Genomic DNA, 18,165 nt, shown 5'->3' with positions numbered 1-18,165 from the left:
TTTGAAGATCAGGGTCCTTTGCAGACTGCTGACAGGCTTCCTGCTTTTGAATCTGCTTCCCAGACCTGAAGGGTTGCTTCATGTTGTTTCACCTCCCTGGTGGCAGAAATCCCTGCCTGTGTACAACCCGTGGCTGTGCTCAGCCAGCGCTCCCCACCACCAGGCATTTCAGAGCCAACTTCCACGGGTAGCTGGCAGCAGGACTGAGCGTTGGAGCCCCTCTGTGCACAGAAAAGGATTCAGGCACAAACTGAGCAGGTGGATCTGAAAATGAGTGGCTTTTCAAAGGGCATCCCACTGGAAACAGTGCCTAATAGAGGTTTAAAGGCTTCTATTTCATTTGCTGATAACCTCTAGCACATTATGCTTTTTTTTGTTGAGCTAGACACTCTTGCTGTCAGCTCCAGAAATGAGTGCTGGGCTGACAGCTGAATCTCTCCCTCTCCTGTTAAGGGCTCTGCTGGTGCAATTCTCTCCCTCTGACAAGTCTGTCAGAGTCTGGAGGAGGGTGCGAGTGTGTGTGTGTGCATGTGTCAGGGGAGGAACAGCAGAGGTAGAAAGAGGGGTCTAATAATCTTCAAAGAATAGTGTCAGAAATTTGCCTGACTCATACTGCCTGACTGAGACAGGCAGGCTACAAATGCTCTCCGGTAGATGGGTTTCTGTCTGTTCTTGTTGGGTGGCTCAGTGTCTGACTATTTTAATTAACCCAGTAGTGGCAGCGATGGAGGCTTCATGCTTTCACAAGGATAGGGTGTCTCCCCGTGTCATCCTTAATCATTGGCTTCCAAAAACTCCCTTAGAGTATCACTAAATTAAAAAAATCTGGGCAGATTAAGAAACTTTCCCAAAAGCTCAGGTGTTACTATATAAGATAAAAGTAACCAATGCTGAGATTCCTCATCTGTAATGCCTCCACTTTCTTCATAAAAGCACGTAAACTAAATGGCAGCATTTCACAGCAGCAAAACAGGGACATACTAAGCAGTTATGCCAGAAGATGCGATGTAATAAAGCTATATGCATCAAAACACTTGATTACACGTGAAAAACAAACCACTTTCTTTAGAAAATCAGAGCATGCTTCTGCTGTGTTCAATGTGGGAAGCTTCCCCTTGCAGTTCAGCCAGGTCCAGCAGGGGCCTGGGTCTGGACTCAAAATGACCTGTAGGACTGCTGGGCTACAGTCATGGGGCTTGTTGCAGGATCAGCCTCAAATCCCCATGTGAGTGCAGGAAAACTGGGATTACCCTAAAGTAGGCCTACTGGAAAGGGTTTCCGTGGGACCTACGGAGGGCATGCTTCTGAGACAGCAGGCTGCTGAGCTGAAGGAGAGGGGAAAACAGCTTTTCAGTCAACAGAATTATTTTAACATGGCTAAAATTATGCTGTTTTCCCCACTCTTGTTCTCAGAACAGACAGCCCATTTTACAACCCCGAAATTTACCCTGAGGAAAAATAGAGGATGGAAAAAAAAGTATGATCTGGTTGAACATAATATGCAACTATATATAATAAGTTTATAAATATGACATATATGCTTCAAGCAACCTTTATAATAAACAGTGTAATTAGCTGTTACTGCAGCTATCAGCAGACAGCTATTTATTATGCAGATGATATATAAAGTGTGTGGTATATCCAGCAGTAGAAACAATACATTTATTCTGAACTACACATGCTGGGCGTAGTTCTGTATGGAAAACGTTCTGCGTGGAAGAAGGGATGGTACGGCAGTAGTGGGGGGAAGAACCCCTTAGTCATCCTTCCCCCTTACCGCTGCTGACCCATCACGCAGGCAGGGTGAAGGGGAAATTGGGATCCCTATCAAGCCATGGCCAGACGAGGGGGAACACGTGCGAGGCTGCTTTCCATTCTCCACATTGCTGGCTTACTAGAACGCGTGACTGCCTCTCTGTCCAGCAGAGGATTTCTCTGACCTACAAGAAACAGAAGCTCTATCCCAAGTGGGGCGTTTCTGAAGGAGGTTTCCAGTTAAATGGCCTGTAACTCGCTGCTGCACTTTCTCAAAGCCAATGAATTAGCGAGAACAAAAAAATGAGAGTATTGGCTCCCAGACAAACAGCGCAGGACAGAAACAGTGCCTGTATCTTAGGCGGGGTTTCCTCTCCTTTTTCAGTGAGCCATGAAAGATTCATTTCTGAGGAGAGGTTTGAGCCTTAAAGATAATTTAGCATGAGGAAAGTAACTCGTACAATTTCACCTCTCCCTTCTCTGTGTGCCTGTAGGCACTCAGACTATCATGTTTGCCTAAAAATTGTCACCTTCTTTGTCAACATATCAGCTCCAAAAAGCACACATGATCACTTCAGTAGTACAAACATGCTTAAAATCCCAGTTTGTGCTGCCATCCTAGCTAGCAGAGCTGCTGGAGAACAGGCTTCAAGTGCGCCGTGTTCCTTGTGGTGCTCATGCTGTGCTCAGCACTGAAGCTGTCTCATTTTGTGAGCGGGACTTCCCTTCATACCTAACATTAAAGAGGAGCAGTTTGATGAAGGTAGTGGACACGACAGAAGGAATTGCAAGAAAGCACCTTTGGGGTGCTCTCTTAGAGACAAACACATACCACACCATCAGCTATAATCCACACGAAGGACAGCTGGTAGGCTTTGAGCTCTGCACATTGTTCCTGACACTTCAATATCAATACAATAATAATTTTAAAAAGCACAGAACAAGAATAGTTGGAAATATTTCCTCCTGCCTAACTGATGTAGATGGTAGTACTCTGCCTGTAGAGATCCCCTTTGGCTCAGACAGGGTGTGCCCCTTCCTGAACCTACACAATGGCAGTAGCAAGACATTTTGGGGGATGCCATGTTTGCTTGTTGCCTCTAGCCCCGGTTATATACTTAATTTGCTCCCATTTGGTGTCTCCCCTCGGGAGGGTACCTCTCTTTTGAAAAACCTTTGCCAGAGTTGTGGCAATGACCATGCAGTCCAGCCTTCTTTTCCAACAAGCACACTGATGTCTATCTGCACACTCTGTAATTTAGGCACAAGACCCTCAACCCTTGCTCTAGTCTCCCTAGCTTGGGTTCCAGTGGTGTTAGAGACTCCAGTTATGGCTGAAGGAAATTATCTTGAACCAGTAATTGTAGCAGACAGCTATTAAGTTGCCCTCCTATATTCCCTCTGTAATGGTTAGGGAGTTACGTGTGGGTTTACTGAAACCTACATAATTGAAGCAGGTGAGGAGCTGATCCGTCTGCAAAGCAAGAAATGAGAGGAGGAGCAGCACAGAACCATCCGATTTTTCAACAGTTTAAGTACACACTCCATATCTTCTTGGAAATCAGAATAATAACATTCTTCTGAGAGCTGCTAGCAGAAAATTATTATTGCAAAACCAGGACGTGTTTCTGAGCACTACTACTAGGACGACACATATACCCAGCCTTCATAGTAATGAGTCAGTCTTTCATGCTCTATTGCACACACATTCAACCGTCTGCTACAGGCATAAACATTTGTAATACTGCCCAACTCATAAAATCACAGACTGCTTTTCTTTTTTTTTCCTGCAAAACTCATATAGGGGAGTCAGGGAGAGGGGGGAATGTACATGCAGTAACAATAAAGAGAAGGGAGATTTGACTATACCACGTACCTGTTTTCCTGCTCCACTCTACCCATACCTCCAAGAAACACAGTCAGGCCATTTACCTATCCACAATCAGTTTGTTCTCTCCCCTCCCCTCCTTCCTCAACAATATAAACACTTCCTCACAAGGACACCAGTCACAACCGGGTCAAACCAGGTTAGTCCGTGCACCTTCCCCGTAACCAGCTGCCTTACAGATGGCCTGCAGAGAGACTCTGCGAGCCTGACACAGTCAGGGGCAGGCCTGTGGCTGGGCACACGGAAGCACACAGGACTTTTGGGTGCTGTAGGCTGCAGCAGTCAGTCTGAGACCATGCTGACAGATTTATTTTTTCCATGTGAAGCGAGTCTGGTCTTGCTGGTAGGCTGGAAGCTGCCACAAGCAGGCAATGCACCTGTACCCTCTTTCTTCTCCACAGGTTTAATACTTCCCCAGGGCTTTGTGAGAACATCAGTAGCAAACGTGCCAGCTGTGCTCACCCAGACCCACCTCTGAAAAGCTCCTGTTTTTTGCAAAAAGAGCTCTGTGAAGTTGCTATCTGAATCCATCCAGCTTCCAGGGCATAAATGGGCACGTATCATTTCATCTCATGCTCCCCTCTACTGCCTGCCTGTCACTCAGTCCCACTCTCTGGGGAAAGCCGTGTTTACACTTCACTCATTTTTCAGAAGTCTCTCGTAGGAAGGAGTACTGTTTGCTTCAATATGAGAACACCACCAAGCTTCTTATTCTGTTCACGTAGCAACACACTCCATTCAGGGAGTAAGCAGCCACTTTCCAAAGGCACAAAGAGGAGTGAGGTGCCCAAGTCTTTTTAAACGTTACAGCAAGTTGTTTCCTTTGCATTTAAACCTACATTAACCCAGGAGCTAGTATAGGGGTCAACGGGAGAGGAGAGTAAGAGAGCCTTTAACATGCAGGGTACTGGACTGTTTGATTCTCCTGTTCCCCAACAGTTTGCACAGGGGGAATCTGAGAGCAGATGTTATTTACTTACAGAGATGATATGTCCTTTCAAGCCATGTGCTGAGTCTGCACACTCAATAACAGCACTTAGCTGGGGATAGCCCACCCCCGTCTTAATCCGAGTGGTACACACAGAACCTAGACAAGAAAACAAGAGGAAAAAACATAGCCGGTTAGGCTGACAGGAAAGAAACTGTTTGTTTTCTTTGTCTTGTGGAAAAAAAATGTGGTTCTATCTATATTATTTTTCCCTTCATGGAGTCTCTATTGCAAATTTTAGCTCCTCGTGGATAAAAGGAACACATAGAAAAATCATTTTTGAAACGCTGTCACACCAGTTCATGGGATCTGTAATCAAGGTGACTAACACTACCCCTTCTTCTCCAGGGCCCCAATTACCAGTTTAAGTCTCATCCATAATGTTTGCTGCTGAGGGAATTACTGCCTCATGGGAAGGAAAATCTGACCGATGTGCCTAAAGAGAAGGGGGGCACAGGGACCTGAGTCTCAGCTTCAGTGAGGCATAACAGCAGCTTTTAATATCTGAATATTTCTTCCAATAAATATTTCTATTTATCTCTTTTCTACATGTCTTTAAAAATAATTCTCACGAAAAAATCTGTGCTTTTATCTTCTCTGTGTGTGTGTGGAGATTTTCCACAAGCGAGAGAAATCCACCTTGAGCTTAACATTTAAAGCAGAAGTATTTGGTTGATCACAGTAGGTGGGAATAGAAGTAAATCAGCACACAGCATTTAAAAACCAAGATAAATAACACTCAGAAAGCTGTATAGCGTAACATTACAGGAAATGCACTAATTATATTTGATTATTACACTACGTTATATACATATATATACATATATGGTGCATGTATAGATATATAAAAAGGGGTATATATATATAAAAATAAAGGCATATATTCAAAAACCCCACTTCAAGCACAGCTTAACATGATAACACGGCTATAGACCTTCTGGAATTCCTTCCCCACTTTTGTAGTCAAATTAGAAGTTAAAACAAGGACTACTTTTTGGCAATCCAGGTCTTATAATTTAGGATATAGGCCATAAAGGTCTGCATGATAACAAGAAAACAGATTCTAAACTAAATGCAGTGAAATCTCTTCACCCAACTGGTATCTAGGTACACTTAAACAATCAATAAAGTAAAAGTTTCCAATGATCTTTCAAAGAGCTGACAAGGTGTCAACAGACTTATTTCTGCAAAGTAGGATGAAAATTAATTTTAAGACAATCTCCACAGAGTAAGTACGTACTTATATCCCTAATGCTTTACGATAAATAATTGCTATATCCCAAAAGATAGACTGTTACCTGGGAGAGAGTCTCAAGAGCTACACCTGCTACCTGCATTTTTGGTTGGTCAATGTGTAAAGAAGGCAGGTCTCCAGGGAGGACTATGCAACATTTACTCCTAACTGCTTCTACTGTGAGGCTATAAACTCCATTTCTTCTTTTCTACCTGAACTTTCCTGTGACAATTGCACGTCAACATCTCTGTTGCTTACTCTTCAGCTATTCTGCAGTAGTTATTGCTGTTTGCTGCCTTCCTAGGCGCAACTGCAACCTTCATTACATCATTTGCTGTGCTCAATTTATCCATTCATGGTCCATAACCATTTGCCAATATAGAGTAAACAATTCATCTGCACTGCACTGGCTGATCACAGCTATACTGCCAGTGGTACGTGCCAGACAGTTTAAATCTAGCCCCAGCTGCAGCCCGTGAAGAAAATGGCAAGAGAAAGGAGCACATGAACAAATACACAAGGGAGGGGGGAGAAGAAAATGAAAGACAATATAGCACTACGTACCAAAGAGCAGTATTAGGGAAGGGATGGCAGGAAAAAGACTGAAGTTTGTGGTCCTCTCATTTATCCATAGGAATATTACCGTGATAGACAACATTAATAGATAGTGCCTGATAGCATTAACAAGCATCACAGCTCCTGGGCAGTATTAACAGGTAGAGGCAATGTTATCCATACTTCACACTTACTTAATGCCTTTTCAACCTTGAAGACATTGACAATATGTGCAACCTCAGCTCACAACACAAATCAAAAAGCTATTTAGAAACCTGTCTTTCCTTGGTAGGAGGAGATAACTCTGAACACAGTATCCTCTGAGCTGTACCTGGAATGACTCGTGTTTTTTTCAACAGGTTGGAAAAAGTGTTCCTAAACACAATACATATCACCACTGATTATGTCAGCACCTTAGGCAACTCAGTGCTTCCAACAATAGGCATCATAATTTCCAGAAAATGTAATATCTAACACATTGTAGTACATAACATTATCACCCTGCCCATGCATTTCTTAAATCAACTACGGGCAAGGGTATTGCTACTTTATTGACCTGAGGGGGTCTAGGAATCCCAATGGACAAGCAAGCAGCTGCAGCATATACACGGGTTCCATCTGGGCAATTCCTCCATGAATGTTACCATAAATCACCCTTTTTTGACTGGATTTGACTTACCTGGTCCAATACCCACTTTAATAATATCTGCTCCAGAAAGAATAAGTTCTTCTACCATCTCTCCTGTCACCACATTGCCTGCCTAGACAGAAGGAACAATATCACACATACGGGAGATTTTAAGACTAGTGCAGTAAAGACTAATTGTGGTACTGTAAACTGTTACCCAGATCTTTTACTAGTTGAGCTATATAGCCAGGAAGAATATAGTTCACCATACTGTTCACTGCGCATGCTGCTGACATGAAACAGATCATACGTTCTGGAGGCAAATTAATTTCACGATTGGTCCAGTAAGCCTCGACTGTAAGGGATGCTTGAAAACCATCTGCTTTGGATTTCAGCTCTGTAGCATGTCTATGTCTGTCCTGTCTACAGCATGTTCCTAACTAGCAAAAACTGTACAAAATAAACCTACAATAAACCCATGTCCAGTTGCTCGTATCACCCATTTAAAGCCTGTATCAAGATGGTAATTCATTTGTAGAGAACTGAATTTAGCATCTAGAGATGTTCAGAAAACTTTTCAGAAAAACAAACAAACAAACAACAATACTTCAGGACTTGGCAAGTGTTTGTAACAGTACTAACATGCAGAGCAGGAGACAAACCCTAAAATCCTTACTTAATATTTGCGTAGTTTTTATTGAAACAAAACACCTGCTGAAGCCAACAGGAGCTACCCAGGGAATGTTGGTCAAGGCCTATGCTCCACTTACTGATTTTTGTCTTCTAATTCACCATTTATTTATTTTTAATGAATTTTACTTCCCCCTTTCATTAGCCTGAAACAGCTGGCAAGCCACCACCTGAGGCACTTAAAAAAAACAATGATACTTTTAGGCAGCAATTTGTGGTGTATGACACAGGACCACTTAACTTTTCTCCAAACTGCGTGATATTGATTTAAAAAATAAAAAAATAAAAAGAATAAAAGAGAGCTGTCGGGAAATAAAGAACGTGTAATAGGTACTGCATTTCCAGCTAAGTGCTGCTTCCTTTCTGCTCAGTGGCAATTTGTTATACTATACTAAGTGATGCACATGCCAAGGCGGGGTGACAAGAGAGCATGCCACTTATGTTAGAGAAGCAGTTACACTGGGAAGGCAGGTGACTACCCATGCAGCACACTGTGACCTGGTGCAATACTGGAGTACATGCAACGGAGTAATAAGCATAAGCAAACAGGGGCTCCGTGAGATTTAGAAACAAATATACATTTAAGTAAAACAGCAGTGTCTTCTTATTAGCAGAGCACAGCGGGTTGTCAAACTGTCTCTTCAGAAATGCTAACCAGACGTTTAATGTTAAGTTACTGCTAGAGAATGTTGTAACTGCATATGTTGATTCAAAATGCTCATCCTAGCAGGGAAAAGCACTTATGTCCCCATTACACATTTTTTTCCTGGAATGCATATGCACACACCAGTGGTTTCAGCCTTCTTGAATCTGCAGATCCTCGACAAACTTTCAGGGAAGACATGGAGCTCTACATAGCAGGCTGCAGGCTGCTGATGACAGGCTTCCTTCTCTTAGATACCTTTTCCAGACCTCAGAGAGGACAAAAAGCACTGCCAGAGAGATACAGCTATCTGCATGTGAAAGGGCCCTAATATTGCAGCTGAAGAGCAGAGAAAGCTGTTTTCTCGCATCCGGATGAACTCTGCTTCCAACGAAAGCAATAGCTGTTTTACCACTGAGGCCAGCATGACAGCTGAGTAGAGGCAAAAGAGTTTTTGAAAGACTGACCAGCATGATAAAGCCACACGACTAAAAATGATAAATAAATAAATAAAAAGGTGAATATAAAAAGGTTGAGACTGAAGAGATGAAATCTCCTTAAAATTAAACAATAAAAAGTAAAGTAATTGGAACGTGTACAAAGAAGTCACTATGGCCCATGTTTTTTGTAGTCTATTTGGGGAAACAGCCAAGGAACATAGTAATTGGTGGGTGCACTGTATTAGCAAAAGCCACACTCACCTTAATGTACCTCTGCATTACTCATCTGCTGCAGAACTGATTTTCTTGAAAGAGATATGCCCTCCTAATTACCCCACTGCTAATCTAACTTTGCCACTCCCGGCAATAAAATAATAGCATCAGTAGCAACTGAGAAGTCCCTGCAGCTCAGGTTAACCAGCATGCTTTCAATGCGGCCAGTTATTAGGAGCAAATTGCCCTGGCTGCGGGCCTGGCCTTACACACTGGGGATGACATTTGGCAGTACCATCCCGCAGCCTGAGGTTTCGGCGAGCGTCAGCCCGGCTCATTCCAGCACTGCCCCAGGATGACCAACCTGGGGGTCAATCCCAAGGGAAGTCCTGGCCTCAGGAAAGTCAGAGGGAGCTTCGCTGCTGATTTTAACGGGATCAGGATTTCACCTAACAGGATTATAAAGGCTACAGCTTCCCTGACAGAGATATAAAATTAGTGAACGCAGTAGGGTAGTGCCTCTGAATTTCAGGCAGGCATTTGATACTGTGCTTCATAAAAGCCTGCTATAAATATCAACTCACACTGACTAAGACAGGAACACTGCTGCACTGATTGAAGGCTGCTGACAAATGGCAATGGATCAAGCTGGGGAGAAGAGACTGTGACAACAGTTCTCAAAACTTTCTTCTTGTTTCCTAGAGGGAAAAGCACAGTCTGTGCCTCCACGCTATCAGGAACGCTGCCAAAGGACACTTCCCACCCACAGAAGCAAGGGGTGCTTTACAGTAAGATGGAGAGATGATGCCCTTTGCTAGGCTGGCCATCAGGTGGGCGTTTGCACTCAGTAGTGCTGTGACTGACCCAAGACAGCCCTGGCAGCATCCCTGTCTTTGACCCAGGACTCCAGCTGGCCCCTAACTCTGGGACTCCAGCCCAGGTGAAAACACCACAACTGTTCTGACTCTGCTGCTTGTTGCAGAGATAAACCGGGAGGTATCTGCATGGCTTCCTCCGACCAAATCCTGCCTCCACTGTCGCCCTGAGAAGTTACTGACTGCAAAGGGAACAGTGGTTTCTGGCCCCTGCTGTTTCTCTCTGCTCCTGCTTTGTGACTCTGCGTGCTCCTGCCCCAGCCTTTTCCTTCCTGTTACACTCTGCTCCCTTCAGCATGTGTTGTTTTTTTTTTTTGTTTGTTTTTCCTGTGCAATGAACAGAGAACACTACAAAATTGAAAAAAAAATCAAGATAAGTATTTGGCAAAGCTGGCTAGCACAGATATTTTAGCTTGCTAATCAGACCTCCAGTAAAATGGAAGAACCGTACCACCAATAATTACATTAATAAATGTGGGCTATGCTTACGGTAATATAAAGGCTCTGTCCCTCCATCATGAATGTCTACTGAAATTTTGCTTTGGACTTCAGTGCGAGGCACAGCCCAAACACACGATGCTGTGCTACAGCAGAGCACTCCACTGAACCATTACTCTTCATTCTGAGGACCAGAGCCACATCTGTGGGGCATTCAGGAGACTTGAGTTCTGCTTCTTCCTTCATCTTCCATCTAATGAGTAATTTAGGGCAAGTCATGCTGTCTTTCTGTGCCCCTGTTTGTGTTCCCTGTCCTTTGTGTTTCACAGAGGAATTGATCTTTGTAAAGCAGTATGAAAGGCAGGAGTGAAAAGAGCTTCTGTGAGAGCCAGGCAGAAGAAAATAAGGTAGCGTGATTATAAAAGCAAGTATTTAAAAAAAAAGGAAAAACATGCTCTTGAAAAGCTGTTACACAAGACACATCCTCCATCTACGCTGGAGCATTAGCCCCAGAGAGTAGCACGTTAATCACAGCTGCCTTGCACATCACATTTCAGCCTCAGAGCTGAGCCCATTACACGGCCCCTGGGAGCACATATTCCCTGAGACCCGGGGTTGGGTTACTGTTTTGTACTGCACTGCAGCTGACTGTGGAATGAATGGTCGTGCTGAGGAAAGCAAACAAGACAGCCTGCAAGGTCCCGGAGATCACTTTCAGCTATGAGAAAGCTCCTTTATTTTTATACCTTGTATTTAACTGCTAACCCTTTTGTTTGAAAGCCACAACAGCAGAGAGCATACTGCAGGCACAGCACAGAGACATCAAAGCAGCCAGAGAACAGGTAGCAGCAGGACACGTCTTCCAGAGTACCATAAAAAAAGAGCCTAGATGAGCTCCTGCATTTCAGCCAGGAATAGCTTCAGAAGGCCATCTTGGTGCAGGCTGTGAGGTAACCTTGCTTGGAGGTGGGGTAGAGGTGTGCCTGCCTTGCTGAATCGGAGACTGCCAGCGACTGCACGGACTCTGCAGGCCTTGGAAAATGGAAGGGTTTTGAACGCTCCAAGTTTGTTAGCGTGCTTTTAGGAATGTAAATGTATCCCTGTGCAGGAGACGAAACACGTGAGCCATACTAAGCCGTGTTAAAAGAAAGGAGCCACGGTCGGGGAAGGGCTGTAGATGTGCTCAAGCAGGTGGTGCTGTCAGTAAGAATAACCTTAAGTCACGGAAGCAGAGAACCCACAAAGGTAGTTTAACAGATGTGGGAAATGGATGAGATTGGCTTAAGGACCTTGGACTAAAATTTGGGCTTGATAACTGACTCTGGCACTGACAGCTGTGCCTTTGGGGCAGCTCACCTTGGTTGAGTTCCCTCAGCCAGCAAAGTCAGCAGTCTGTGGGGAGGTGTAGGAGAGGATGACAATTTTCTCTCCACTCTTGACAAGGAAGAGGTTTTTTTGCTTGTGGTGTGTTTGTTTTGATAAACTCTGTTAAGACCCCTTTCTCCCACAACACCTCAAGCCAAAGACACTGGGGTAATGACATAACTAGGGTCACTACTTCAGACCCAAAGCAAGGAAACAGCTCCTTCCCTCACTGCTGTGAGCATGAAGCAGCCACCTCAAAATGCCCACAACTATCATTTCAAACTTTCAAAAACTCTCCCCAGAGTCATGGGAAATATGGACCTACCAAAAAGTCTGCTAGGAGCTGTTGAAGGATGCCTATTTATTAGCACACATTAACCCAGAAGCCCCCAGGCACTCTAGACCATTTCCATCCTCCAGTGCCACCACCGTTCAGCAGGCAGGAACACTGCCTTCCTTCCTCTGACATTGGAGGAAGGAACATGACCTTCCCTGAGCTGCTTGAACACGCAGTTCCCTATTGAACCTACTCAGATTGTGCACTGCAGACCATTTTTACTCTGCATTTATTTTGTTGTGAGCAAAGTTTTATGGCTGGCATGAAAGAGTAGGAAAGTGTTGCCTAAGCACATCATTTTTTTTCTGCACTGGTGTGAAGGAAGTTTGGTAGCCTCATTAAGAATCTGCTTCTTATTTGAGAATTTCTGCTATTCCACAGAAACAAATTCAGACTCATTCCTTCAAGAGCCCTGGGAAACAAGCAGGAGAAGTATGGCTCTAATGCAAGCAGCCCCATGCTGATGCAAACACCCTACTCTCAGAGCAGAAGGAGTATAGGGAGCATGGCATTAGCACTCTGAGAAAGGATAGGAGCACCACAGAGGGGGCATGAAAAGCTCTGGCACTGACTATTCTGCTCCCTCATGACCCCATCCACAATTGCACAATTCCCCTATGATTCTTATCATCAGCAAGGATTAGTCTATGTTTAGCTGCCTTCTAGTGATCTAATAGCTGGGAACAGCGATCGGCCTCAATTGACCAGAAATGTTGGCACATTCCCACAGCAAACCTCAGCTTGGAATCACCAGAATAAACCTACACACGCTTTATCATTAGAGGTTGCCTCTGGTGTGGGAAGGAGGATGTGAGCCGCAGAAAAATTGGATCCACCCCGCCTGCCATGCCAACACCAGGCTGCTGTATCAGAGCACACACTGAGCATTCCCACAGAAGTTATCAGCAGTGGAAGACTGACAATGCCAACATCTTATCACACAGCCGTCATCTGGCTCAGCCAACATCTTGCTGAACTGAAAGGGGAGCTGAATAGAGCTGCCCTCTCTATTCTCAGAAGGATATCAGTCCACATGTATTTGTCTGGAACACAAAAAGGTTCGAGCCAGGCTTTTATCTTTTTTATTTATTTATTTTCTTGTTTTATCTCCCCCCCCCTTTATTTTTAAATGAGGACTCAGAAATTGTTGGAACTACCATAGAGATTCTGATGCCTACCAGCCAAACTCTGGATCCTGTTCCCGGACAGAATTCACACACACCCTCCACCCTTTTTTACACACTTACCATAATGGTGTGATTTGGGAACAGGGTGCGGACAGACTTCACAAACTCCACGAAGTGTTCCGAATAGCCATTTGCCACATCCAGGCAGATGTATCTGATAGGTGGGATGGCCTCTAGAATACTTGTTAACTTGTCCAAATCAGCTTTGCCACTACCCGAGCTTGCTGCTACATGCTGGAAATACAGCGGGAGAACAAAGGGGAACATGAAATTGTAAAAACTGGATTAAATACAGACTTTGTATTTCTTCTTCCACATAGTCTTGTGAGGACTTCAAAGGAAAACTGTGCTGGAAACCAGTGAAAGTCTTACTATATAACATGAAATAAATGCCTTCCTGGTAATACCAATTTATTACCTCTGTTTTGTTTACAGGCTCTAAAATGAAGTAAAATTAGTGTTTTATGAGCTCTTGATTCACAAGCTCCTTATCATAGTCAAATATAATTTACCTGGGATGGATGAAGGTTCTGCTGTTCTCAGATAACACAAACACAGAAGCCCTAACCTGGTATATGTCCAAGAAAACAGTGGCAACATTCAGAGTACTGTCAGAGCAGGATTCATCTCACCAAACCCTCCCCCCAATCTACAGAAGAACACAAACAGTTGAGCTTGGAAGGGACCTCTGGAGATTGCAGTCCGAGCCCCTGCTCAAGCAGGGTCAGCTACCACTGAAAACAAGCAGATTGCTTCCTCCTCTGTCTTCACATGAGTTCTTTCCAACAGCAAAATAGTTTCCACAGCTGTTGGCCCACAAAACCTCTGCAAAAATCCAAGGTCACGGAACAAGTCAGTATTTAATCACTAGGAGAGCCTACTCCAGCGATTACGGACCGCAGAGAGCTATCTAAGTGCCAAAGTGTTCAGGCACAGGATATTCCTGGGATCACTTTCTACCCTACAGTGGCAAATAAGGAACCCTGACAAACCTAAGTGATAGGCTGGCTCTCAGACAATCCTGTAATCAATAGTCTTTATAACATAACTGCGAAATGAGGCAAAGGTAAAAATAGAGCTGTGTTGTATTCTTTTCTGTACAGGCCACATTTCAAAACTGTGCTGAACACTAAGGAGGAGGAGAAATGGTTAGATAACACTCTTCTCCTGCCTCTCCTGCTGTATGGTCCTGCCAGAACGCAGAAGAAATTTGGATACGAACAAGTCTGAACCTATGTCAGCATTTAAATTTAGTAATTAGTGTTTCTCTGCACTGGTTCAGGCTAGGACCCTGTGAACAAGAGGGGCAGCACAACTAGTAGCAGCATAGCATGAGCTCTGGTGCAAGGAGGTGAAGGAAGGACACGTGTGCTCTGACAACTTCCAAAGCTTGTTCCTGCTTGGGCCCAGCACCCGGGCTACTCCACCCCACAGGCTCTGGGTCTGCTTTCATACCTGACAGCAAAGACCCTGCCTACCACAAGGGCATGCAGGGCCAGTTCACTGCTGGGTTTCTTGAGGTTATCCATATTCGTGAGCTTTGTGAACTTGGCCTTCTCCATCACCAGCACTACCACAGCTGCCACCAGAAAAAGCCTAGCAGTTGGACCTCTTTCTAGCTGTATCCTTCTTGTTTGTTTAGGATATTGCTCTGTTTCCCTTCTAGGCACATATAAACTTGTTTTTTTTGCATCTTAATATTAGCACTTCATAATGAACTCACATAGCCTACATTTTAAACCAAGACAAGCCACTTCCCTGGATGCATTTAAGAACAGCGAATATCTCCAATCCCCCAAACCTCACTTGACAGTATTCCCAAGGGACCCCACTGTATGCGAGTTCAGAACAGAGCAATAAACCATAATAATTTACAGTACGAAAATGTACCTCAAGGCATTCTGGGTGATTGGCAGCAAACAGCTTCCATTCTTCCAGGGAATAATGCTTGTGAATTGCAGTGAACATTGCATGCTAGCAAAAATAAGAAAACTGATATTAATGTCCAAGTTAGCCGTCCTTCCCTCAGCTGTGGCATAACAGAATATCAGAAATTCCCACTGTAAGTATAGGGTCATCTTGCTTGAAAGAAACAGCAACAGTGAAAAACAGTGAGTAAGGGACCAGGACCAACTCCAAATTGCTCTTCAAAGGTAGCTTGGTTAGACAACCTTTCAGGACCAGGCTTCTGACATTTTTTAATAGAGCTGTGGTCAATATTTTGCGTGTGTTTACGCACTACAAGAGATTAAGGCGAGGCTTAAGGCTAGAGGCTTATTACCCAGAGACTCCTGACTGCTGCAGCTTTATCCAGGAACCTACACTTTCAAAACCCTTCACAGCTAACAATATTTTTCTGGATAAGCACACAATATACACATGAAAAACTAAGCTCTAGAGGTTAGTGGGCTCTAGCTCACCTGAGGCTGAGCTAGGTCCAAGGCGTGACCTTCCCAGTAAACATCCCCACTAAAATTCTAAAATCTGGATCCCTCTCTCTGGGCAACTGTATTGTTGTAAAAGCACAGCTGCTTTTTGACAGGAAACCTTCTTGCTCTACACTTTATAACTTCTCATGCTGTATTCTTCAACGATCATAGCTAAAAATGAATGAGGCTGTTCACTGCCACCCACCCACTCGGTTCCCAACCGCTGCCGAAATGAGAATCGAGACTTACTTTGGCCATAACTACGGCCATTTCAAACGTCCCCACAGTGTCCATGTTCGCCACTATAATGGGAATTCCAGTGTACGTCTGCTTGGAGTTGCGGAAGGTGAAGGTGCGCGTGAGGTCAACCTGCAATGGAAAGGCACGTGTTCTTATCAGTAATTGATTGTAACATAACAAAAGTTTTGCCATTGACTTCAGTGACAACAGGTTTGGACACCGATTCTTAATTTTCCTCAAGCTTCCCAATCCTTTCGTTCTACTATTGCTTCACTAAATTTCATTTACTTGTTTCGTTACAACTTCTGCCCTACATATAACAAAGAAAATACATATCTGGAATACTGTTTTCTGTGTTAGAGAGCTCTTGCTGAAGAAAGAGGATCAAAATTAAAACAAAACCAACCAACCAAAAAAAAACACAAGGCAGAGGGGTTTGTTAGAGACAGATAAGGGAAGGAAAGAAAGGACGATGGGAACTGTGGATTATTTTATGTTCTTAAACAAGAAGTAACATCAACTGTTTGTGTGGCTGCCTGAGAAATGAGAGGTGAAATCCTAACTCTGCAGGAGTTGGAGCTGGAGCTCTGCTTGATTCCAAGGCATAGAGGGATTTGTCCCATTCTTTCATGTAAATGACAATATAATAATTCAAAATCAAGCTCTTACTTTTGGATATGGTTGCCTGCTACTTTTGCCAAACAATATGAACAATCATACCCTGGCTTATTAAACCAAAAGGCAGTTAGTTTCTAAGTTAATTTCTTACAACTGTGCAAGCCTTTGTCTTCAAAGCTGTTTCTTCTTCAGCATCCTCAAATGACTACGATAACATCAGGCATTTTGTTCATATGCAAGAGGTAATATCAAAGCTGCATCAGTTCCCTCTGGTCTACTTAGCATCTCACAAAACGAAAAAGAAATCTAAGAAATGTGCAACAGTAAGATATTAGTTTAGTCTCTGAAATAGCACAGTGAAAATGAAGGCTCTTCCATAATTCTGATTATTTCTCCCTTCCTTAATCCAGGAAGGCTCAGAGACCTGGACTGAACTGAAACCCATCACCAGAAAAGAAGCAATATAAAAAAGAAAGGACTTTGATTATATATTTACAGCATATTTTGAGCTTTGTCATATTGCAAGCCACATTCTGGCTGATTAATATGGTGATATTTTTATTACTGATTTGAGAGAAACAAATCAGTGCCTCAGCGACATATTATGAAACAGATTCTCACTTTGTATAAGCTCATAAGGGCAGGGTCACTTCGGAGGACAGTCTAAGATAAATCTTACTGGAGACTTGCCTTTCTTCCCACTCACTATCAGAGAAGCCCACTTCTCCACCCATCACTGCTGACATAACATTCTTATGGCAATTTCAGCTGCAGTTAGTGAGGGGAAATAGTATGAGGAAGGCATTTCATATATTTCATTCATTAATTTATTTTTTTTTAATAATATAATTATTAACAAGAAGCAAGGGCGAAAAAACTAGCATGCAAACAGTCCTACAGAGACAATAGCACCAGAACAGTCACCTTACATTAATACAGAGGAAAAAGTCCCTTTCATATGACCTGAAGATGGAAGAGTATGTTTAAGAGAAGACTGAGGCAAGATGCTACACAGGAAACACAAGGCCCTTACTCGCAGTGATTCTCACTTCCGCCTACTGTAACTTTTCATATCTGACTTCCTTCAGCCAACCAGCTAGATGGATCTCATGCAATTATCCTCAAAAATGATAATACTGTGCAGGCAGGCATCTGTGTGGGATAATTGCAGGGCTTCCACTAATGAGGCTTTTATTGTACAAGAGCAGGAGAAATGCCACACAGGCATGGAGACATTCATAGACATTTATGCGGTGCCCTAATTCTCCAAACAGCCAGTACCAGATGTCTGGGATGGAAACAGAAAAACCAAGGCAAGTTTTGAAAGACTCTTTCCTTAGCCTACCTTCCCAGGCCCCAAGAAGCTGGTGTTCAGGCCAAAGAAAAGCCAAAGGTCTTCTCCAACCCACTGTGCTAAGTAGCCACTCTTGGACAAAGAACTTGCCTTGTATTTTTTTTGAATACATTCATAAATTTAGCCTCTCTGATATTCTACAGCAATGACTTCCAAAGCTGAATTATACCTTACATGAAAAGTATAACCTTTGCCTCCTAAGTATATTCAATGTTTCCTGTCTTGTTTTGTGAGAAACAATCAGCACCCACTTCTCAGTTTCACCTTTTCCATTCCACTCTTTGTGGA

General features: G+C 43.5%; 2 protein-coding genes across 2 annotated transcripts in view; one reads left to right on the top strand and one right to left on the bottom strand.

Moving 5' to 3' along the window:
• ATXN1 (ataxin 1) overlaps positions 1 to 18,165 on the top strand; it is a 265,892-nt gene that overhangs the window by 209,179 nt on the left and 38,548 nt on the right. The window lies entirely within an intron of this gene.
• The window catches only part of GMPR (guanosine monophosphate reductase), a 32,046-nt gene that overhangs the window by 11,132 nt on the left and 2,749 nt on the right, over positions 1 to 18,165 (bottom strand). The window contains exons 2-6 of the mRNA XM_084508632.1: positions 15,915 to 16,034; positions 15,127 to 15,210; positions 13,297 to 13,470; positions 7,100 to 7,181; positions 4,624 to 4,730 (exon numbers count right to left, since the gene is read on the bottom strand). Coding sequence (XP_084364758.1) covers positions 4,624 to 4,730; positions 7,100 to 7,181; positions 13,297 to 13,470; positions 15,127 to 15,210; positions 15,915 to 16,034 — 567 coding nt within the window. The remainder of the gene's footprint in view (positions 1 to 4,623; positions 4,731 to 7,099; positions 7,182 to 13,296; positions 13,471 to 15,126; positions 15,211 to 15,914; positions 16,035 to 18,165) is intronic.

Source organism: Aythya ferina (assembly GCF_964211825.1).
Source record: "Aythya ferina genome assembly, chromosome: 2".
Classification (NCBI taxonomy): Eukaryota; Metazoa; Chordata; class Aves; order Anseriformes; family Anatidae; genus Aythya; species Aythya ferina.
This window is presented reverse-complemented; position numbering and strand designations above follow the sequence as displayed.